The sequence below is a fragment of the Silurus aristotelis genome (assembly GCF_946808225.1).
Source record: "Silurus aristotelis genome assembly, chromosome: 10".
NCBI classification, from domain to species: Eukaryota; Metazoa; Chordata; class Actinopteri; order Siluriformes; family Siluridae; genus Silurus; species Silurus aristotelis.
In genome coordinates, this window is record NC_139583.1 from 8,494,727 (window position 1) to 8,515,127 (window position 20,401).

General features: G+C 36.3%; 1 protein-coding gene and 1 long non-coding RNA gene across 2 annotated transcripts in view; one reads left to right on the forward strand and one right to left on the reverse strand.

Annotated features, from left to right (window-relative positions):
* sema3ab (sema domain, immunoglobulin domain (Ig), short basic domain, secreted, (semaphorin) 3Ab) overlaps positions 1-2,106 on the reverse strand; it is a 34,578-nt gene extending 32,472 nt beyond the window's left edge. Inside the window, exon 1 of the mRNA XM_083551770.1 lies at positions 1,499-2,106. Within this exon, the coding sequence (XP_083407896.1) occupies positions 1,499-1,616 (118 nt within the window). The 5' untranslated portion in view covers positions 1,617-2,106. The remainder of the gene's footprint in view (positions 1-1,498) is intronic.
* LOC310731864 overlaps positions 1-20,401 on the forward strand; it is a 307,021-nt gene that overhangs the window by 19,340 nt on the left and 267,280 nt on the right. The gene's annotated exons all lie outside the window — the stretch shown is intronic.

Below are 20,401 nucleotides of genomic sequence, written 5' to 3' on the forward strand. Positions count from 1 at the left end.
ACACACACACACACACACACACACACACAGGTTTTAGAGCTATCAGTTTTAACAACCACTGTCAGCTGTAGAGCTTTATAGAGTGTAAAAAGATTTTTCCACTACCAAGATAATGAGGAGCTGTCAGCATAACTACTGTAAAAAAAACCTGACAGCAACAATGATGACAATTATCTTTACTCTTCTTACTGTCTTTACAATCAGACTGCCTCTGATTTCTCTTTATTTTCATCTATCTATCTATCTATCTATCTATCTATCTATCTATCTATCTATCTATCTATCTATCTATCTATCTATCTATCTATCTATCTATCTATCTATCTATCTATCTATCTATCTATCTATCTATCTATCTATCTATCTATCTATCCCTCTTTTCATGTCTCCAGACATTTTGCTCACCCATGACAGAGGACCAGAAAAAAAGTCGTTCAACGTCATTAAATCATACCCTGTATTACCACAGAAACAAAAGAAATCCCCCAATTAGTCATCCACGCTGTAGTTAAAAGCTCGTCACACATGTCCAACACCAGAAAGAGACAGCAGACCTTAACGTAGATGTAAAAAAGAGAACCGTTTCTCTCATGTAATTGGCATATTCTGTGTGATAATGACATGTAATTTAAATAAACCGTGACAGAACCTGCCAGTTATCTACGCTGCATGTAGAATGTTGCCGAAGAACAGATCAAGGTAAAAGAGAAAAACACAAGGACTGGCATACTGTACCCAAGAGCTCATGGAAAGTAATCAGGGCTGAATTATGCATGCAAAATACAACCCAGAGTGCACTTCAAGCATTCCCATCAGTCTACAGTTCTGTTCATTGTATCCCACACATTTTTCACACACAGCACACATGTACCTGGGCATCTATTAAATTTGCATGCATCGTAATCCTTGGATATCAGTTCATGTGTTATTAAAACGCTTTCAGCTGCGCTTCACCGTACTGACTGAACATGTGGAAAGAAATTAACGCGCACCCCGGACTTTTTACTTGCTTCTACACAGTTTATTTCCAGAGAGAATGTGAAAGTTGAACAATAGAATACAATTCCAAGGATCGACATCCAAGAAAAGTTCATTTGTCTGGTTTTGAGGGGAAACTCTGACATTTCAAATGCTAATATTACGAGTGCGTATATATATATATATATATATATATATATATATATATATATATATATATATATATATATATATATATATACACACTAGTAATATTACTAATTCTAATAGATTTTAATAAAGTAATTCTAATATTTATTCCACTGTAAATGCTACTTCAGCAAACTATTATATGAGAATTCAGCTGTGCAATTTCCTTTTCTTCCCTTCATGATATGAAAAGCAATGAATTCAATATCAAACCAACCAATTGAGTCACCTTTTCACCTGAAAGATGGATTTATACATCAGCAACAGTCTGGGCAGACCAGCAGGACACAGACAGGCAGCATCAGCAGGAGTGGACATTAAGAGCCCTCACCTTTGTAGGAGAGTTTGAGTCGGGGCACGTTGCTTTTGGCACGCTGAGCATCAGCTCCTCTCAGCGGCGTCCAGAGCCCACACAGCAGCACCGCCATCCCCAAAACGTAGTCCATCATGATCCACAAGATACACAGTTATTAACAGGGGTCCAGATCTTCAGAGCAGCACCTGAGAATGGAGCAGGTGTATGGATGTGTGTAGAGTCAGGGTGTAAAGCACACAATGGTCACATCCCTCTTGGTAAAATGGTCAGTCCAGGCAAGAGAAAAAAAAAAAAAAACAATTTGACCACCGGTATTGGTTCTCAACACACTTTAGAATAAGTGTGTGCCTGTGTGTGTGATGTCTTTTATAAGCTTTTAGGCTGTTTATCTATTTGGTCCCCCTGCCTTGTTCTCTTTCCCCCTCTTTTGTACTGATCTGTGTTAAAGCAGAACCTCAGCTGAAAGCACACTAAGACAAAAGTAAACTTAAGCTCACTGGAGCTCTAAAGCACTTCCACCAGCTCCCTAACACTCACACATGCACATGATCTGCCCTGTGAAGCTCAGTACACACAAGTCCACAGTGTACGTAGTCGAAGAGAGAGTGAAGCCAAGTGAGAAAGCCTGGCCAAGTGAGCAAGAGAGGGAGGGATAGAGCAGGGGGAAGGGGGACGGGCTGGGAGGAGAGGATCCTGTAGGTAGATTTCTCTTTTTTCCGCCTGACACAACAGATCCTCCACCCATCTGAGTGCACACACACTCACATGCACACACTCTGTCCATCTCCCACTTATTCTTTTTGTTTAGTTAATACCTGGACTACTTATTTATTCAACCTTACTTTCTGTATCTTACATTATTCTCTTTCTTTCTTTCTTTCTTTCTTTCTTTCTTTCTTTCTTTCTTTCTTTCTTTCTTTCTTTCTTTCTTTCTTTCTCTCTCTCTCTCACACAGCAGCAACACTAAAATGGTCATTAGTTCAGCAGCATTGCTGGAGTTTTTAAACACCTTGGTTTCACCTCTGCTAGATTATGAATAGTCCACCAATAAATAAAACAACTGTGGCATAAAAGAAAAAAAGTTTCTTCAGGAGATCGTGGCTGGGAGCCATAAGTGTAATATTTCCCATGTTCTTTAAGTGGAAGGAATGATGGAATGGAAGTGGTAGCTCAGTGGTTCTAATCAGAGGTTGTGAGTTCAAATCCCAACACCACACTGCTGGGTCCTTGTACAAGACCCTTAACCATTAGCTGATAGTTGTAAGTTGCTTCAGATAAAACCCAAATGCCATGAATGTAATTTAAAATGTTTTTGTCTCTCCTGTCAATCACTGCAATGTCAACCATTAGTGGATGTCTATGAGTTCATGTATGTGGTAGAGGGCAAAGAGTAGATTCACAGCTGGCTTAATGTATTTCAGAAGAATCACATGTCTCAACGCTCCATGACTGGCAGTTGTTGGTAAGGAAGATAATTAGTAGGAATTGAAATAATTGTGGTAAAAATAGGGTTGGAAAAAGAAATCTGCTGATTCTGTGTTTAAAAAAACGATGAAGCAGTAGAGGAAAATAAGCACAAATCGGTACTGGGAAATGATGAGCTGTAATCTCATTACCAACAACATAGTCATGTCAAATAAAGATAAAAGGTGTACACAGCACCGCACACACAACCATCATGCCACCACTATATTGTAGAGAACAATTATTGCAAAAATAAACAAATAACTTTTTTTGCACAAAACTGCAACTCTACAATTGTTATTCAAGTGCACTCAAGTTTTTGGCTTCTAAATAAATCCATGATAATTTGAACCAACAATTATGTTCACTTGTGTTCTGTCACCTTGCACTGCTTCAGGACTTACCCAGACACAGCTCCTTCTGCTCAGCTCAGCTAAACCCTCACACCAGACACTTATTTTTAGCCTGATCTATGCAAGAGGTGAAGACAGCAAGGAGAAGTGAGAGGAAGAGAGGATTGTCTTGTTATCCTGATATCTATATATATCTATATATATCTGATATATCTGATATTTTTTTTTTGGGGGGGTTATTTATTTATTTTTTATTTTCTAAGAGAGAGAAAGTGAAAAGTGAGCTGCACTCTCACTGCTATCATTGTGCTTGACTGATAGTTAACACATTTGTCACAGTGATAGCAGATTAACAGCTTATAGACAAACAGCACAAGACAGTAAGTCACACAGACTACCTTAGTTGTACACTCCAAGCTAAAAACTTGCAGGTTTTTTTTCTCCCAGTGGAGCGAACTATAGCACACTGATCCTGACCTCCAGGTCAGCAGTTTCCTCCTCATATTTCCATTTGGCAGTGCCCGAGTGCTGCAGGAATACTTGAGTAATTGGGTTTTAATATGGTGTGACACTTGAACACTTCTAAATGCATGTGCTATTGACAGCATCGATCCTTCAGCAGTGCGCTCTAGAAGAGCATAGAGCAAGACAGAAGACTGTAAACATCACACAGTTACTAGCAAACAGCAGCTCCCTCGAGAGCCAACAGCTTTGTGCATGTGTGTAATGTGTGGTGTGTGTCATAGAAAAGCACTGAAAGACAGAAATTGGTTTTAATAATTATTAACACTAATACAAAAGACATAGACTTCCTTAAAGTGTGAGTTTGTTTCTGTATTTCTATTAAACAGAAAGCAGTTTAAGAAAGTTAGGTTTGCAGTATGAAGTTTTACTTTTTTTGTATCATCAGCATCACCATCATGATGAAATATGGAGGCCCCATTTGTGGAACAAGGAAGTGAGAAACAAGCAAAAATAGACAATTCACAAACCAAATATAGATTTCCTTTTTTTACTAAGAGTCAGCAAACATTTACCCGTTTGTGTTTAACAAAGCATAGAGGCTTTAACAAAATTTACACCATATAAATAACCATCATACAATTATGCTCAACATAGCACATCTACAAGGACATATTTAAATGAGGAATATGTATGAACCCTTACGATGCTGATGTTTCAGAATCAGAATCATCAGAATCAGAAATTGCTTTATTACCAAGTATGCTTAAACACAAGGAATTTGACTTGGCTTCAGGAGCTTCCAGTGTGGGAAAAGTACAGAAAATATGTAACAGAATAGTAAACCAGACAGTTAAATAATGCAGTATATACAGAGTTAAAGTGTTGTTAAATAAATGTACAGATGTTATTTAGAGTTCAGTTTACAAATAGAGCATTTGGATTCTATGTACAAATGTGTCAGTTATGATGGACGATGTGTGGTTATGAATATTTTAATTGTTCATGCTGAGTATAGCCTGCAGGAAAAAACTGTTTTTGTGCCTGGCTGTTCTGATGGACGATGTTTTGTAGTGCTGACCAGAAGGCAACAGTTCGAAGAGAGAGTGGGCTGGGTGTGTGGTGTCCAAAGTGATTTTCTTAGCCCTTTTCTCCACTCTGGATGAGTAAAGATCTTGGAGATTGGGCAGTGGGGCACCAATAATTCCTCTCAGCAGTCCTGACCGTCCACTGTAGCTTCTTGATGTCTGATTTTGTTGCTGAACCAAACCAGACAATTATAGATCTACACAGGACAGACTCAATAAAGGCTGAGTAGAATTGTTTCAGCAGCTCCTGTGGCAGGTTGAATTTCCTCAGTTGGCAAAGGATGTACAACCTCTGCTGGGCCTTTTTAGTGGAGTCAATATTACTGTCCCACTGTAGTGCTGTTCATGATGGTGAGTGGGAGGAGTGCTGGGGGATTTCTCCTGAAGTCCACGATCATTTCCATTGTTTTGACTGTTTGAGCTCCAGGTTGTGTTTGTTTTACTGATTATTATTATTTTTTTTTTTTTTTCCTGCTTGTAATCATCATGCAACTCTAATACATTCTGTATATTTTGTAGATATGTGTATACAATTGTAGATTCACAATTACATATATATATATATATATATATATATATATATATATATACATTCCCTGACAAAAGACTTGTCGCTTATCTATTTTGTAGAAGCACCTGCTATTAACCTGACTTTTAATTAATCAATTGGTGTTAGAAATAGCTCATATGAAAAGCTAAAACCCTCCCAAATGATGTTTAATGCACTGAAATAAATTAGTTTCAGTGAAAAAAGATTTATCATTTAATCAAGACAGAAAGGTCAAATTTTGGCATGACAAAAGTTTTGTCGCCTATACAGAAATTGAACAAATTTACTGCAAATACAAAAATATGTCAGCAAATTAAATATTGGTGCTGTGAGATCCAAATTTATTATCTTGTATGACTTTCATGAGCTTCGAGGACTGCAACCATGCGGTTTGGCAAGGATTCATACAATTTATTGATGAAGTCATCAGGAATAGCAAAGAAAGCAGTCTTGCATGCCTCCCAGAATTCATCAATATTCTTTGCTTTCGTCTTCCATGATTTCTCTTTCATCCTACCCCACATATGCTCAATGATGTTAATGTCTGGTGACTGGGCTGGCCAATCCTGGAGCTTGGAACTTTGATGTGGAGATGGAAGTATGCGAGGGAGCACCATCCTGCTGCAGAATTTGGCCTCTTAGATGGTTGGGAATATAAGAGGTAGCTAAGATTTCTTGGTATTTTAGACTATTGATGTTGCCTTCCACCCTGCAGATCTCTCGCACACCCCCATACTGCATGTAACCCAAGACCATGATTTTTCCAAACTTCATTGTATTCTGGGTGAATCTTGGATCAATGCGGGCTCCAGTAGGTCTCCTGCAATATTTGCGGCGACTGTGGTGTAATTCAACAGAAGATTCATCTGAAAAATCCACCTTCTGCCACTTTTCCAGCGTCCATACTTTTAGCAGGCTGTGGGCCTTGGCAACGGTTTTTCAATTGTCTTTTGTTTAGTGCTGGCTTTTGGGCACTGATTCGACCATGGAGGCCATTTCGAGACAGAATCCGACAAACTGTTCTGGTTGACACAGAGACTTCAGGTGACCAGGTCTCGTGGAGCTCTGCTGCAGTAAAAAATGGGCTGGCCTTGGATTTTGAGCCAACAAACGGCCCTCTCGAGCAGTTGTCTTGCGGGGTCTGCCTCACCTGGGCTTGTCAAAAACATCTCCAGTCTCTTCAAATCTTTGTTTTTATCCTCTGTACTTGACGCTGAGACACATTGAAGGTGTCTGCCACATAAGCAGTGGATCTGGTCTTGTCCTCTTGATAATCAAAACTTTAGTCTCAGGGTGAATCTTAGGCATGTGTACAGAGGTCTAGTTGCAGTTGATGTGAAGGTCTAGTGTACTGGGGTTCTTTTTATACACACCTGAGACCTAATTGATTCATTATTAATCACAGGTGAAGCTCATATGACAAGGTGACAACACTTATGTCTTTGCAAAAATTGACTCAATGGGCTTTACCAAGCTGTGAATATAAGAATACTTTTTGACAGTTTTTTGTTTTTTGTTATTACAAAAGCTGTTGGGATTAAAATGAGCCATGAAAATCTTGATTCCCACCTGCACTCTCTCAACGGCTGCTCTTTTCTTCCCAAAGCGCATCGCGGATTCCCGAGGTCGAGATAAGTGGGTTCCACTATATATATATATATATATATATATATATATATATATATATATATATATATATATATATATATATATATATATATATATATATATATATCAGTGACGGGCGGTAAACACTATCAGAAGCACTGAACTACATTTACAACCTAAATTCTAATATTTGTTCCATGAAATTGTATTCATTTATTCCTAACAGTTTATTCTCTTCATTTTGTAGTGTTTCTCTTGGCTGCATTGCTTCCAGTACGTGTATGTGGATGTTAGATTTTTTGTCCAATCAGATTTCAGCCTTTATGTGCTGCCATGTCAATCTAATCTGCCCAGGGCCTTCAAAGTCTGTCCTGCTGTCCCTTTTTCTATAGAGAGTATTATCAACGGGTCTGTTTTTTTAACTAATCTGATTTCAGCTGGCCCAGAATAAGGTCATCAGTTTTCAGTCCTCTGATTTGTTGGTCAGAGGGAAACTGTTAAAGTTTTTGTTAAAGTCAAAATCGACTGTCAAACCAGGATTTCTATCTATCTATCTATCTATCTATCTATCTATCTATCTATCTATCTATCTATCTATCTATCTATCTATCTATCTATCTATCTATCTATCTATCTATCTATCTAAATAGCAAAAAAACTATCAAACAAAAAAAATATATATAGCAATTATGCGTAAAAAGATAACCAAGAAAATGCACCATAAAAGTACAAAAACAAATATAATTATTTGTAGAATATTCAAAATAAATAAAATATTTGTTCCCTTTACTATTCATTACATTGCAATAAAAAATAAACTGTGTAATAAAAAAAAGAAATTAGTGGAGTGCTTAAAAAATAAATAAATAAAAATAAAAAAAACAGAACAAAAGAGGTGACAAAATATACTTAAAGACAGAACAAAAAACATTTTATTCACTGTAGAGCGATGAGCGGATTTTCACTCGCTCTCTGTGTCCAGATGCAATCTGAAGAATTACCCAATGCCAAATAATGACTAAATCCTTGAACAAATATGTAAGAGCTTTCATACCACAAAAATCATGCTTATTTGCCAAGGTTAAATGCTTCTTGTGCTAATCAGCGCTAATGTGTTTATCTGAGGTTTCAAAAGAACTGCCATACTTTAATGTTTAATAAAGCAATGAAGTCATCATTTTTATTTTAAAATATAGTTACTTAGGGAGATGTTTACAGCATAAAACTTTTATTAAGCTAGCTAGCTAGCCTGCCTACCTAGCCTAAACTCACAGCTATCATTTCTGCTAGAAAAGATTCAGTTAATAAAATTAATGGCAGAAGGTATATATTCATGTCTATATGGTGTAAAGGATTAACGATTTCTACTTTGCACTCTGCACTTTACTGGATAACACTGATTAAAGCTAAGCTGGAAGACTGAAAGAAAGGACCAGTATTGGCACATACAGTAACTGTGCAGTCTTTAGGGAGCTGCTGCATAAATATTGCCAAAAGTATTGGGACATCTGATTTTATACCCTTTTGTGTTTTTTATTATTCTGTTATAAAAATCTGTCTCCTGGAAAGAAACAGACTACACATTACATTTTTCATTTACTTGAACTAGGAGACTCAAACCAGCATGGCAATGCCCCTGTGCAAGAAGCACACTCAATGAAGATGTGGTGTACATGGGTTGGAGTGAAAGATTATGAATGACCTGCTATAGCACTCTGACCTCAACCCTATTGAACACTTTTGGGATAAATTGGAATGCTGACTGCACCCCAGGCCTCCTCATCTCAGTATCTGACTTTCAGTGTTGTGCTCGTTACTAAAAAATAGTAACTAGATACAGTTACTCGTTTCTTCATTTAAAAAGTAACTCCGTTACTTTGTTGATTACTTACACCAAAAAGTAATGCGTTACTGTTAAAAGTAACTTTTTAGTTTTTTAAAGAACCTTCTTTATGTTCCCATTAATGCCCTTTTATGCGTTATGGTCTACAAACACAAAACTGACTTGAACACAGAGCTTCGAACCAGAAAGACACAGCTTACATTTGACTTAAAAGTTTTTGCCTTTATGCTCAACTAAAGTGAAATAATGAGCATATCTCCACTTTGAGAAACTCGTCTTGCTCTCGCCTCGACTCGCCATTACTGCCGCACAGACCTGAATAAATAGAGACACGCCCACAGTGCGTCTTCTTCGTGTTTACAGAGGTTCATCCACCAATCCTACAATGCGTCTTCTTCGTGTTTACAGTGGTTCATCCACTAATCCTACAATGCGTCGCTGCTGTAAGCAGGTTAGACTGTAGTCTACACTTCAGCCAAAATTTATTTATTTAAGAAAGGAACAGGTAACGCACCATACAGTAACGGTAACGAAGTTACTTTATTTTTAAAAGTAACGCGTTACAGTATTAGTTACTGTCAAAAGTAACGCGTTACCGGTAACGCGTTACTGCCCAACACTGCTGACTTTACTTACACCCTTGTGGCTAAATGAGCACAAATCTCCACAATCACCCTCCAAATCTAGTGACATCTTTACTGAAAACTAGAGTTTATTATAACAGCAAATGAAAGGTAAATGTGGAATGGGATGTTCAAAAAGCACAGAGGAATATTATAGTCAGGCGTCCACAAACATTTGACCATATTAGTGCTAATAGGAATTCTGAAGTGAATTGAATCCACATGGTAGAAATCACCCCCTAATTTTGAAAATAAATACATAAATAATAATGGCGATATGTGTAACTTCTTGATGTGTGGTAAATTATGAATGAAACTCTTTGAACGCTACTACAGTAGTGGTACACTATGTATCTAATTTTTCCACATTTTCCAAAACGTTTCTTTACCTGAATTCACTGATTTATCCATTCATATTACTGCTCAATCATATCATTGACTTTAATATAGCATGATGCAGCATCTTCTGCTCTCAAGCTGCCTTCTGTGTCCCTCCATTGACCAAATGAAGCCACAAATGAGTTATTGTTCACCAGCAATTACACGTAATAACAGCTTGTATTCACTCATGAGACTTAAATAAGGTGCTGACTGACTAAAAGGAGTCTACATAACCATCCTTGCCCCTGACCCCAGGCCTATAACATTACATTAGTTATATTAAAGCAGTAGGCTGTCTCCGAGGCAGAAAGGCGTCACACAGCCCATCCAAGTCTGTTCCCAGAAATGCTGTTGCTCTGTGATCAGATGACCATCACTAGGATTTCTGTGTGTGTATCTTCTAGGGTTGACCTGCTTTGCCTACAGTGATATTGTATACAGGATGTGAAGGAGCTAAAAATCACAGAAAACATGAGAACAAAGGGTTTTTTTTGGTTAAAAGTGTATTTCTTCAGAAAAGGTCGACGTGTCTGTGTGTTCGAATGATCAATGATCAAAAATAGAAATAAGTAATACCATCTGTGTCTAGTGTCTAGTTATTGATTTCAGTCTAAAAGACAAGTCATTTAATCACCCATTCCACATATGCTGAGTAAATGTGACTACTCATTGCCAAAGGTGTATTTGAATGCATGATACATTAAATGATACAAATCAGTAACAGATTTACTGTTTACGTTACTACTGAAGCTCTTGTGTTGTGCACAAATGTGTGTACATAGACATGCATAAATATAATCATAAACTAGACATCACCTCCAAACTTTTTCACCTTCAATGCGACATACAGCCCAGCATTACATATTGGCTAATAAAACTATTAATAAATAGCAATGGCTTATTTAGCACAATAATCTGGGAAATATTAATCTCAGATTATGTTAATTCAGAGTTAGATTTTTGCTAAGAGTTGCCAGGCTAGAAGACTGTCTGATTGGTTGGATGGTTGATTGAGTGGCACTTCATTTGTTGGATTGGTAAATTGCCTTTTTGTTTGTTTGTTTTGTTTGTTTCTTTAGTTAGTTTGTTAGTGGTTTGGTTTGGTTTGTTGGTTGGTTGGTTGGTTGGTTATTTCATTCGTTGGCTGGTTGATTGGTTGGTTGGTTGGTTGGTTGGTTGGTTGGTTGGTTGGGTGTTTTTAGTTAAGAAATATCTAAAACATTTCTGCTATTTGTTTCTGGTTGGTATTACAATACCTGCTAATGTCAGCACCCCTTTTACCCCGACCACAAGTGATTCAATGCCTGAGTGTCAGCAAAACAGTATATAATTATACATTTTATCTCAATTCTGTGAGTTGATGGTAAACAGTTCTATTTTAATTATTTTTAATGGTGAACAACGTTTTTTATTGCTCATTCCTTATAAAAGTTCGAGGCAATGTGTTGTTGAAACATATAAGTTAGTCTAGTCTTAATAATTTACCAAACATCATTTTCAATTCTTATCCTAAATGGTAATAATCTGCACATTGAAAGTCGAGTGTTCAATTAGAGGAGGCTCAGTTTAATTCAAATTTAAATTATAAAATCAAGCCATTTGTAATATGTGCACTGCCCTGATGATTAGTGTGGCTTTTTAAACTTGCTGATTCATAGCACATTTTGCCTCTTTGCACATTCACCATGCTGCTTGAAACATGGGAAATACAGGAACACAAATCACAGAACATTTATGACTCAACAAAGCAATGGTGCAAAAGCATAGCTCTTTCATTCTCACTACTTTCTAGTTGGTCACATTGCCATTAAGCAGTCAGACAGACAATATAGTTTTTTCATCAGAAATTCTGTGATTCTGTTTTTTAAATCATTTGGCTATAATTAGAATTGTAATAACGATGATCCCATTTTTTGTTAAATTTCTTTTTTTTTTTCTTTTTTTTTTTTTCTGTGGGATTTATGGTCTGTACTTGGTAATCCAGGAACATTTGGCCAAAGTGTGTGTGTGTGTGTGTGTGTGTGTGTGTGTGTGTGTGTGTGTGTGTGTGTGCGTGTGTGTGTGTGCGTGCGTGCGTGCGTGCGTGCGTGCGTGCGTGCGTGTGTGTGTGTACACTTGTTAACTGTTAAGTTCTTTTAAGTGTTAAGGGCAAGCCAGAGCTAATTCCACCTGAAAACCCTCTTAGATATGGAAATCCAGACTAGTGTGGCTTTGCACATTCAGCAGAGAGGAAAGGCTTAAACTATGTGGCTAAGGCTAAGATAAAAGAAATGCTCATTATCCTTGCAGAGTAAACTGGTCTGATCCCTTTAATCCACTGATAGCGTTTTGTTCATATCACAAAATGAGCTGTGAATAGGCTTTTTGTAGTGTTTTTGTTTTTATTCTCCCTTTTCCCTGGTATTTACACAGATAAATAGAAAACAGTGTTTATAGGAATATGGATAAAAATCTCTTGAAAGCTGATCTGATTCCCATGCTGCCATGTCCACGACAGAGTTTAACTATGGCAATATATTTATATTAGCTAAGACAAAAATGTGCACATAATTATTTAGAGAAAGCAATCATTCTGTTAGCTGGTTTGGAGGTTTTTAATGCTTCCCTCACATCTCACCTTGCCTCATCTCCTCTACAGTGTACTTCATATAACTGTGATGTTTTATTTCATTTTTACAGCCCTGTCAAAACTCATTCTTGCCAACAAATCCTGTCTAAACAAAATGTACAGCAGACACATTAAACAGCTAATGAAATCCAGTACCGATGGCTATTACTACTAATTAATATGCATCACTCTCTCTGCATATGTTCATATGTCTGTCTGTTTCTTTATCTTTTTCTCTCTCTGCTTCTCATGTTCTCTCTCTTTCACGTCTATAAAAGTAAAACTACTTATATAAGGCCATGAATTTTTCTTTTTCCTTTTATCATGATGTCTGCATGTAGTCTGAACTCTCCATCAGCAGGTATACTAAACAAAAAAACACTTGACCTTTAAAAAATCACTCTCGGGGACTAGTTCCAAGCCTCTTAATACTAAAATGCAAGGGCTGGTCTTGATTTAAATTGGAGATCATTGAGGGCAATAGGAACCCACTCAGCACTTACTCAGCCAATGTATTCAATGCCAACCCACACATAACCCCCCCACTGTATATACACCTATAGACACAATATAGGGTCTCATACAGAGTCTCATACAGAGCCATATGCCCATACCTACTCACTTCCTCTATGCCCTGCCTCCTCCATTCTTCATCTGCCTGAATGTAGCCCACTAGCCCACCCACTTAAACCATTGAATGTTTGGGTGAAGAAGTGACATTCTGTTTAGGGAAAATAAGCTTGCAAATGTGTGTTGAGTTCAGATATTAAACAAAAGCCCACTCGGACCTTTAGGACTTCTGCCTTAAAGATAGTTGTTTCTTGTAGGCAAAAAATATACACCAAACATAATTGAAATAATCATGGTATCGTGAGAGAAAGTGAGAAGCAACGGTTCCACCTGCTGTCACTACAGGAACTAGAGATGGAGTGCCTGATTCCTCATGGCCACGGATATTGTGTTTCTCTCTCTACAATCAGGACAGATGCACTGGCTTTCTCCAGACACGAACAAAGCATAATTCCCGCTCTGATAGATTCCAGCTGTAGAAGCATCAGCCATCCTCAAAAAGCAAAATGGTGTGGATTTAAGAGAGATAAGGTGTGTACCTTTCCTCTGCCAGACCTTAATCTCCACCACATCCTTCTGAGTTTGCCAAGAAAAGCCACAGCACCTAATAACACAGTAATGTCCCTTCCTGTGTATTGTTTTGTTTCCTTTCAGTTCTATATTCTTTGTTTGATATGCTAAAATGGACCTCCTTTATGACAGTTTCATATATATATAAAAAAAGAATCTCTTAAATGGAAAAATATATGAGGATGAGATGTATGTGAATAATATATAACTTGTGCACATGCCTCGAGGATCACCTTCTATTTTTAATCCATGTGGCCACAATGACAATAAGAGATTTCCCCATAAACTTTTCACTGCAAAAGCCTGGCCAAGCCTAGTATGCAGTATTAATGAACACATTCCCTGCACACTATGAGTCATTTTCTCTCTTGTAATAAAATATAGATGGCAAAATAAAGTGAAAAACCATAATGCTATGAATAAATTACTCGGGGCAATGTGCTCTCCTGCCTGCGCAGGTCCCACCCTTCCTACAGTTCAAGTGAAATCATAGCCCATCGAGTCATTTATTCAAAAACCCATGAGTGTGATCTTTGCCACATCAGTGCAGGACATTCAGGAGGCCAAAAATCTGACTGCAATTATTTTCAGGTATTTCAAACAGTATTTTTATGAATAAATCTCACATATTGAGGGCATCTTCCAGATGGCACATGTAATTGAATACAGCTTAGCGAGTCTGTTTGGTAATATTCCAATAAGATGCATATTATTAAGTATTCAGATTTACTCTCCACACACTGGCTTTGCTCAGTTTTATTGGTTTTCTTCCTTTTTATTTTTTTAACCAATATTGCATTGATACTTTTCATACACACTCTCAATACACAGACAGTAGACTATCTACACAGCATCAACATATTAATGATTATTAAAGATTAATGCATACATACAAACATCCTGAAAATGATCACCCAAAAGGCAGTTTGATTATAAAACCATAATTGTGACAAAATGATTAAAATATAAATTGCAATATGTTAATAAATGTGACTACATATTTACATCACTGTTTCACACTTAAAACCCTAAGCATTAATCAATATTACAGTAATAATAAATAAAATGTTTCTTAATCAATTAATAAATGTGTCTTTCTTTCACAAAACTATTATTATATATTTATTATCATAGTTAGTATTATTTATTGTATTAATTAGTTACTGACAATTATTGGTTTATTATTATTATTATTATTATTATTATTATTAGTAGTAGTAGTAGTAGTAGTAGTAGTAGTAGTATTAATAATAATTTTTATCATTATTAATAATAATAATAGTAACAATAATTATAATGATGCTAATAATAATCATAAGAAGAAGAAGAAGAATACAATGAATAGCATGTATCCCAAAAATGAATTATTTTAAAATTACATCACTTTGACACATTTTTTTTACCTAAACTGTGTGACGCCACTGTAGAAATAATATAATTTAGAACGCACTAACACACTTTTTTATTGTTTTTGCTGAATCATAAACATACAATTTATTAATTATATTTTTTTAAATGTTATTTGTTTAAACGCTTGCTCCAGCTTTGGCACTGGGAATGTGGGCATTACATAAACTAGGAAATTAAATAATGTCTAAATAGTGCAAAGTCCTGAAATGCGTCAGTCACAGGCTTTATTTATTCAAGTCCTCAAGACTGTCTTACGTCAAAATGTAAACAATGACATGTATGCTTTGCCCGTCTAAAAAAAACTTCATTAAAGCATTCAGAAGTGAAGGTTTACATTTGTGTTTCTTAGCCACAGACACCATAAAACAAACCAAAACCAAATGGGCCTACTTTAAATAATACTGTTCAAATCAAGGTATGCTGGAAATTGTCACCAAAATAGTCATTAAAATATATTTTGTCATAACCACAGGTGAATTAATGCAGGTTATTCAGATGCTGAGATTTTCTTTCTTTGATGTATAAAAATAATATTTTGAGTAATACAGTGTGATTTCATGTGTAAGCTTTATAAAGGACATTGACGTGTATGTGATAATGACCCATAATCTGACATAACGTGTTTTTCAAGCATATATGACATGGCATGATTTAAGAAGGCTTTAACCTCCACCTAATTTTACACTAAGGCAGTGGACATAGGTTTTTTTGTTATTGTTGCGGAGGTGGTGTTGAGTATTTGTTTTATTTGATTCCAGTTTAAGGAAAAGGATTAAATTTAATAAATTTATTCAAGTGTTGAAAGTGTTCTATATTGAATCATCAAAAAATGATTGTTGTAACTTTAATAGTTTCAAGTGTTCTTTAGTGCTATTTAGTGTTTTGTCCCAAAGTTAAAAGATGATCATTCTACATAATTTCAGTTAAATTGGATTAATTTTTGCTGTAATTGTGCAGAAATATCTTACAGTTCTCAAGCTGCAGTTTTGACACTTCTTTCCTACACTTTTCTAGCTTAGACCTTGGATCATTCAAACATAGACGCCAAGTGAGAGAAACTGTTCATATAAGACAGCGGGAAAGAGCTGAGCAACTGAATGTTCCCCAGTACCCAGCATGTAAGGTAACACCTTCCAAAGTAGACATAACAATAAACTTTACCGAAGCCAAAACGCTTGTGCTCCTACCTTCCCCCATTCGCATTAAAGTGAAAGTGCCCACAGGGATGAAAGCTGGGTGTTACAAACACTCTTCTGTCTTATGTATTACTATAAACCAACATCCTTCCTTACTGCATCCATGGACATTTACAATTCCTACCTCAGCTGAGTGATTATGTCTAGTAGTCGTGTTTAAATAAGTCATTTGTGAAGAAATGATTCTTCCAAAAGCGAAAATGTGCACCAGTAGCTCTTTGTGTACTTTGCTGAATAGAACCACATTGGTAAATCAGGTCAATGCTAAAAATACAAAATTCAAAGAAAGAATGCTGAGTAAAGGTAAACGAGTTGAGATTACTATTTGGCAGGAACTGATGCAAGGCTGGCCATCTCATTAAATTCCTTTAAAACTGCATAGAGGAGAACTGCCTAAAGACTTTGATCACCAGTTGGACATGGTTGATGTTGGATATGTGCCATAAACTATTAGATGTGAATGCAGGCACTGTGATTTCTCAAGAATAATGAAGTGAATAATTGTTGATAGCATATCAGGTGGCATTGTACTTTGGTAAGGGAATTACTGTTTACAGCTGTAATCATTGTAAGTGATAATGCTGTTGTGTCTATCATTTTTTTTTTTGTAAAATAATGAGGACTTTACCATCTAGCTATTGCAAAGCACTGATGCAAAAGATGCCTTCCAAAGATGCTAAATAAATATCTCCATGCACACAACTTTCCTGCCAATGGCACATCATTTATGTGGCGCACCGCCGATGCAAGTCCCTGTGTAAGTCAACGCAAATAATAAAATATTTTAATGAACACATTAATATAGACATTGCAATCTACTGCCCAAGACATAAGTTACACCTTCTGAACCAGACAAATTAAGAATGAATTTAATATTGAAAAAAGCATACATTATAAAATTACTTTTAAAGTAGGGCAGAGATTCCTAAACATTTTAGCCAAATGTTCATAGATGCACATTATTGATTTTCTGTGACCGCATGTGACCATCCTATATTTGTTTTTACATGGTAGATTTTATATATCAAACTACTGTAACTTTTATATATTTTACAGTATTTATTGTTAAAGGCAAAAACCAAAATAATAGTTTGGACCGAATATCAGACGAGTAGAGGAAAGCTGGTATGTAAAACAGCTCTTTGATAGGAAAACTAGAACAAGGAATAAGTAAGCTTTCAAACAAAACACTATTATGTTTACTGTAAGCAGATGGAGAGAAAATATATCCCATTTTATTGCTGAACGCTGCTAATGCTGCATGTCAGTATAGTGAAATCCTAAACTAACATTAATCCTATTAAATAAAGTGTGGCTTGTCTAAATTTAACTCTCAGTAACACTTGCATATACTGTTTTAGCACACAAAATTTGTAATCAAGACCATAATGTTAGATCATAATTTGCAAAATAATCTAACACAGCAACAGAAGTCTTTTTTAGACATATAAGGATGATTCTAACTTCAAAAAAAAAAAAAAATAGTAAGAAGTCAAGACTCAATTGTAAGAAGTCTACAGTTTCTTTAGAACCATAAAAAGAAGGACTATATGTCTTATGTAATGTCTTTTTTGTTCTTGTCTAGGGCTCTCAACCTGCAGATCTGACTAGGTACAGCTTTTATAGTTTAGTGTTTTCTTTACCTCAACAATCCTAAATAACCTCATGCAACTTTATTGGGTAAAATAAAAGAGACGCACAAAAAAAAAGCACAGGACTCTGGCAGTGCTGGACTGGAAAAGAAGAAGACACAGAGTGATTTTTACCAGGTGCTGGCATAAACAATTGGCTTTCCCACAGATGAACAGCATTGTTCCACTTTCTAATGACAGTGAAGTGGTAGACTGAGGTCTGTAATCTGGAAACATGTTTAATGTCTGGTTTTGAGACTTTTTGTGTTTATTATATGGATGTAGATTTCTATAGACTCTTATGGAAAGAGTGTTAAATTTGTAATATGTGTTCCACAGCTCTACTCATGTTACGAGGAGCTAAAATCAAAAAAGCACAATAAGCTGGGTCATTCTGAAAATGAATAACGAGTCCAACAGTAGACAATGGGCCCCTTATCAGTGGCAAAACAGGAGTAAATCATTAATTTCCCCCAACCAAAGGCAAACAAAAAATAAAAAAGAGTAAATACAGTAAATTACATGTGATGTGTGACACAATTGTGTCATTATGTGTACCTATACAGTGCTACAAATATTTATATTTGTTGTATTTATCTTAAAATGGGTGTGGCCTAATCAGGGCAGGGGTAGGAGAAGTAGTAGTAATACAGGTAGTAAATATGATCCAAATAAATCGATCGTATGTACAAATATTACAAACCACCTCAGGCCTTTTTGTAACTAACAAAGGTCTTAATTTCATGTTTGTTTCAGAATGCTTGCTTGTGAACACAAGAAACTTCCAACCTACGTGACTTTTTGATTGCATCCTATAAAAACCCAATCTGAGTCCACATTTATAAAGCATGTAAATGCTTTATAATATAGACAAAACTTTGTCTATTATGTGAAATACCGTACATGAGCCTTGGTACAAAGTTCCAAATCTTGCTCAGAACCATATAATGGTTTAGAATGCATGTATTGTTTATGTATATGTATTAAAACATTAGGATTTCAGTTTGTTGGATTCAAAGGGCCCCAAACTCTTTGATCAAATGTCCTTAGATGTCCCTAGATGTCCCTATCAGTCAATAAATGCAGGTGTATGAATCGGCTAAATTCATAACAAACATGCATAAAACATGGACTTTAAGTTCCTGATTTTAAACGTGTGTGAACAATCTAGTATCCAATAATCACTTCCCTCCCCAGCTATTATGAGTGTAATGGATAAGTAAGAGTAAAATGTTGAAAATTAACAGACAGTAAGAGAAAAATGAGCCAAATTATATACTAATTAAAAGTGATTGTGTTTGTAGAGGCAGTGCTGAGTTATAGACAAGTACAGCTGGGGTGCCTTTTGGCACATTCCTACAAACCCTGTCTTTCAACAGCAGATCACATCTAGCTGAGAGAGAGAGCGAGAGATCGAGAGAGAGAGAGAGAGAGAGAGAGAGAGAGAGAGAGAGAGAGAGAGAGAGAGAGAGAGAGAGAGAGAGAGAGAGAGAGTGGAAAGGCATAGGGGGTTGGGTAGAGTTTTACTGGGCTCTTCTGTCTTCATTTTCACATTTTCTCCATTCTTTATAGAGAATAAAAATAGTCAGGAATGCCATACAGCTGCTTTGCCGTCTCAGACCAATCCAACTCACATATTATGTCACACATGTGTACAGTGCAGTGTACACCATATCTGCATTATTTAATGCTAACCTTTCTATACTGGATGTAGCATTTTTGGAGTAGGCGGTCTAATAAATTTCTATAATAGCTTTATTACAGACAAAGAATACCCTCTCTAAAAGCCTGCTGAATTGTTCTGATGCCTATCATTTTCCCCTTTTTGCTATAGGCTTTGTGTCAGTATGCATACTAATACACACATCCTGTTCCTTTCAGTACTCCTGTGTCACCTCGCCGTGCCTTCAGGGAGACAGACACCACCAATTCGCTGCTAATCAGACAGAAGGAAAATGCACCTTGCTTTAATTTACTGCTTGATGGGGGGAGGAGATGTTCAACTCAGCATGCCTTTGAGGCCGGTCAGGCCAGGTGTTGACTCATGCACAGAAATATGGCAATCAAGTGAGGGGGAGGATCAAGAAAGAAAAAACATCTCATCTCAAGATTTCATCTCAACTCAAACAGGTGTTTGAAGTTCAGCTTATCAAGAGATATGGATGCTTGCACACAGAGCAGGAATGTAATAAGCTGTTTTTTTTTTTTTTTTATGATGCATTTGCAACCTATTTTCAATTTGAATCTAAATCAAAGAAATTTGTATTTGTTTTATGATCGATTTGGTTCAAATTGGTTCCATACTGGACATAATTGAATAAATCAAAAAGCAAAAATAGCTTGTCAAGAGGACAAGTACCTAAAAATGCACAATATGCACAGAAATCACAAAAACAACCTGAACATTAAGGCTAAATAAATGATTTAAACCATTTTATACAAAACAGACAATATATTTCTTTTTGGTGCAGATATCCAGCACACATCAATTGTACAGCATTACACCACTGCCCTATGGCTTAGTTTGCATGTCATGGGTCAGTTTATTTACGACATTTACA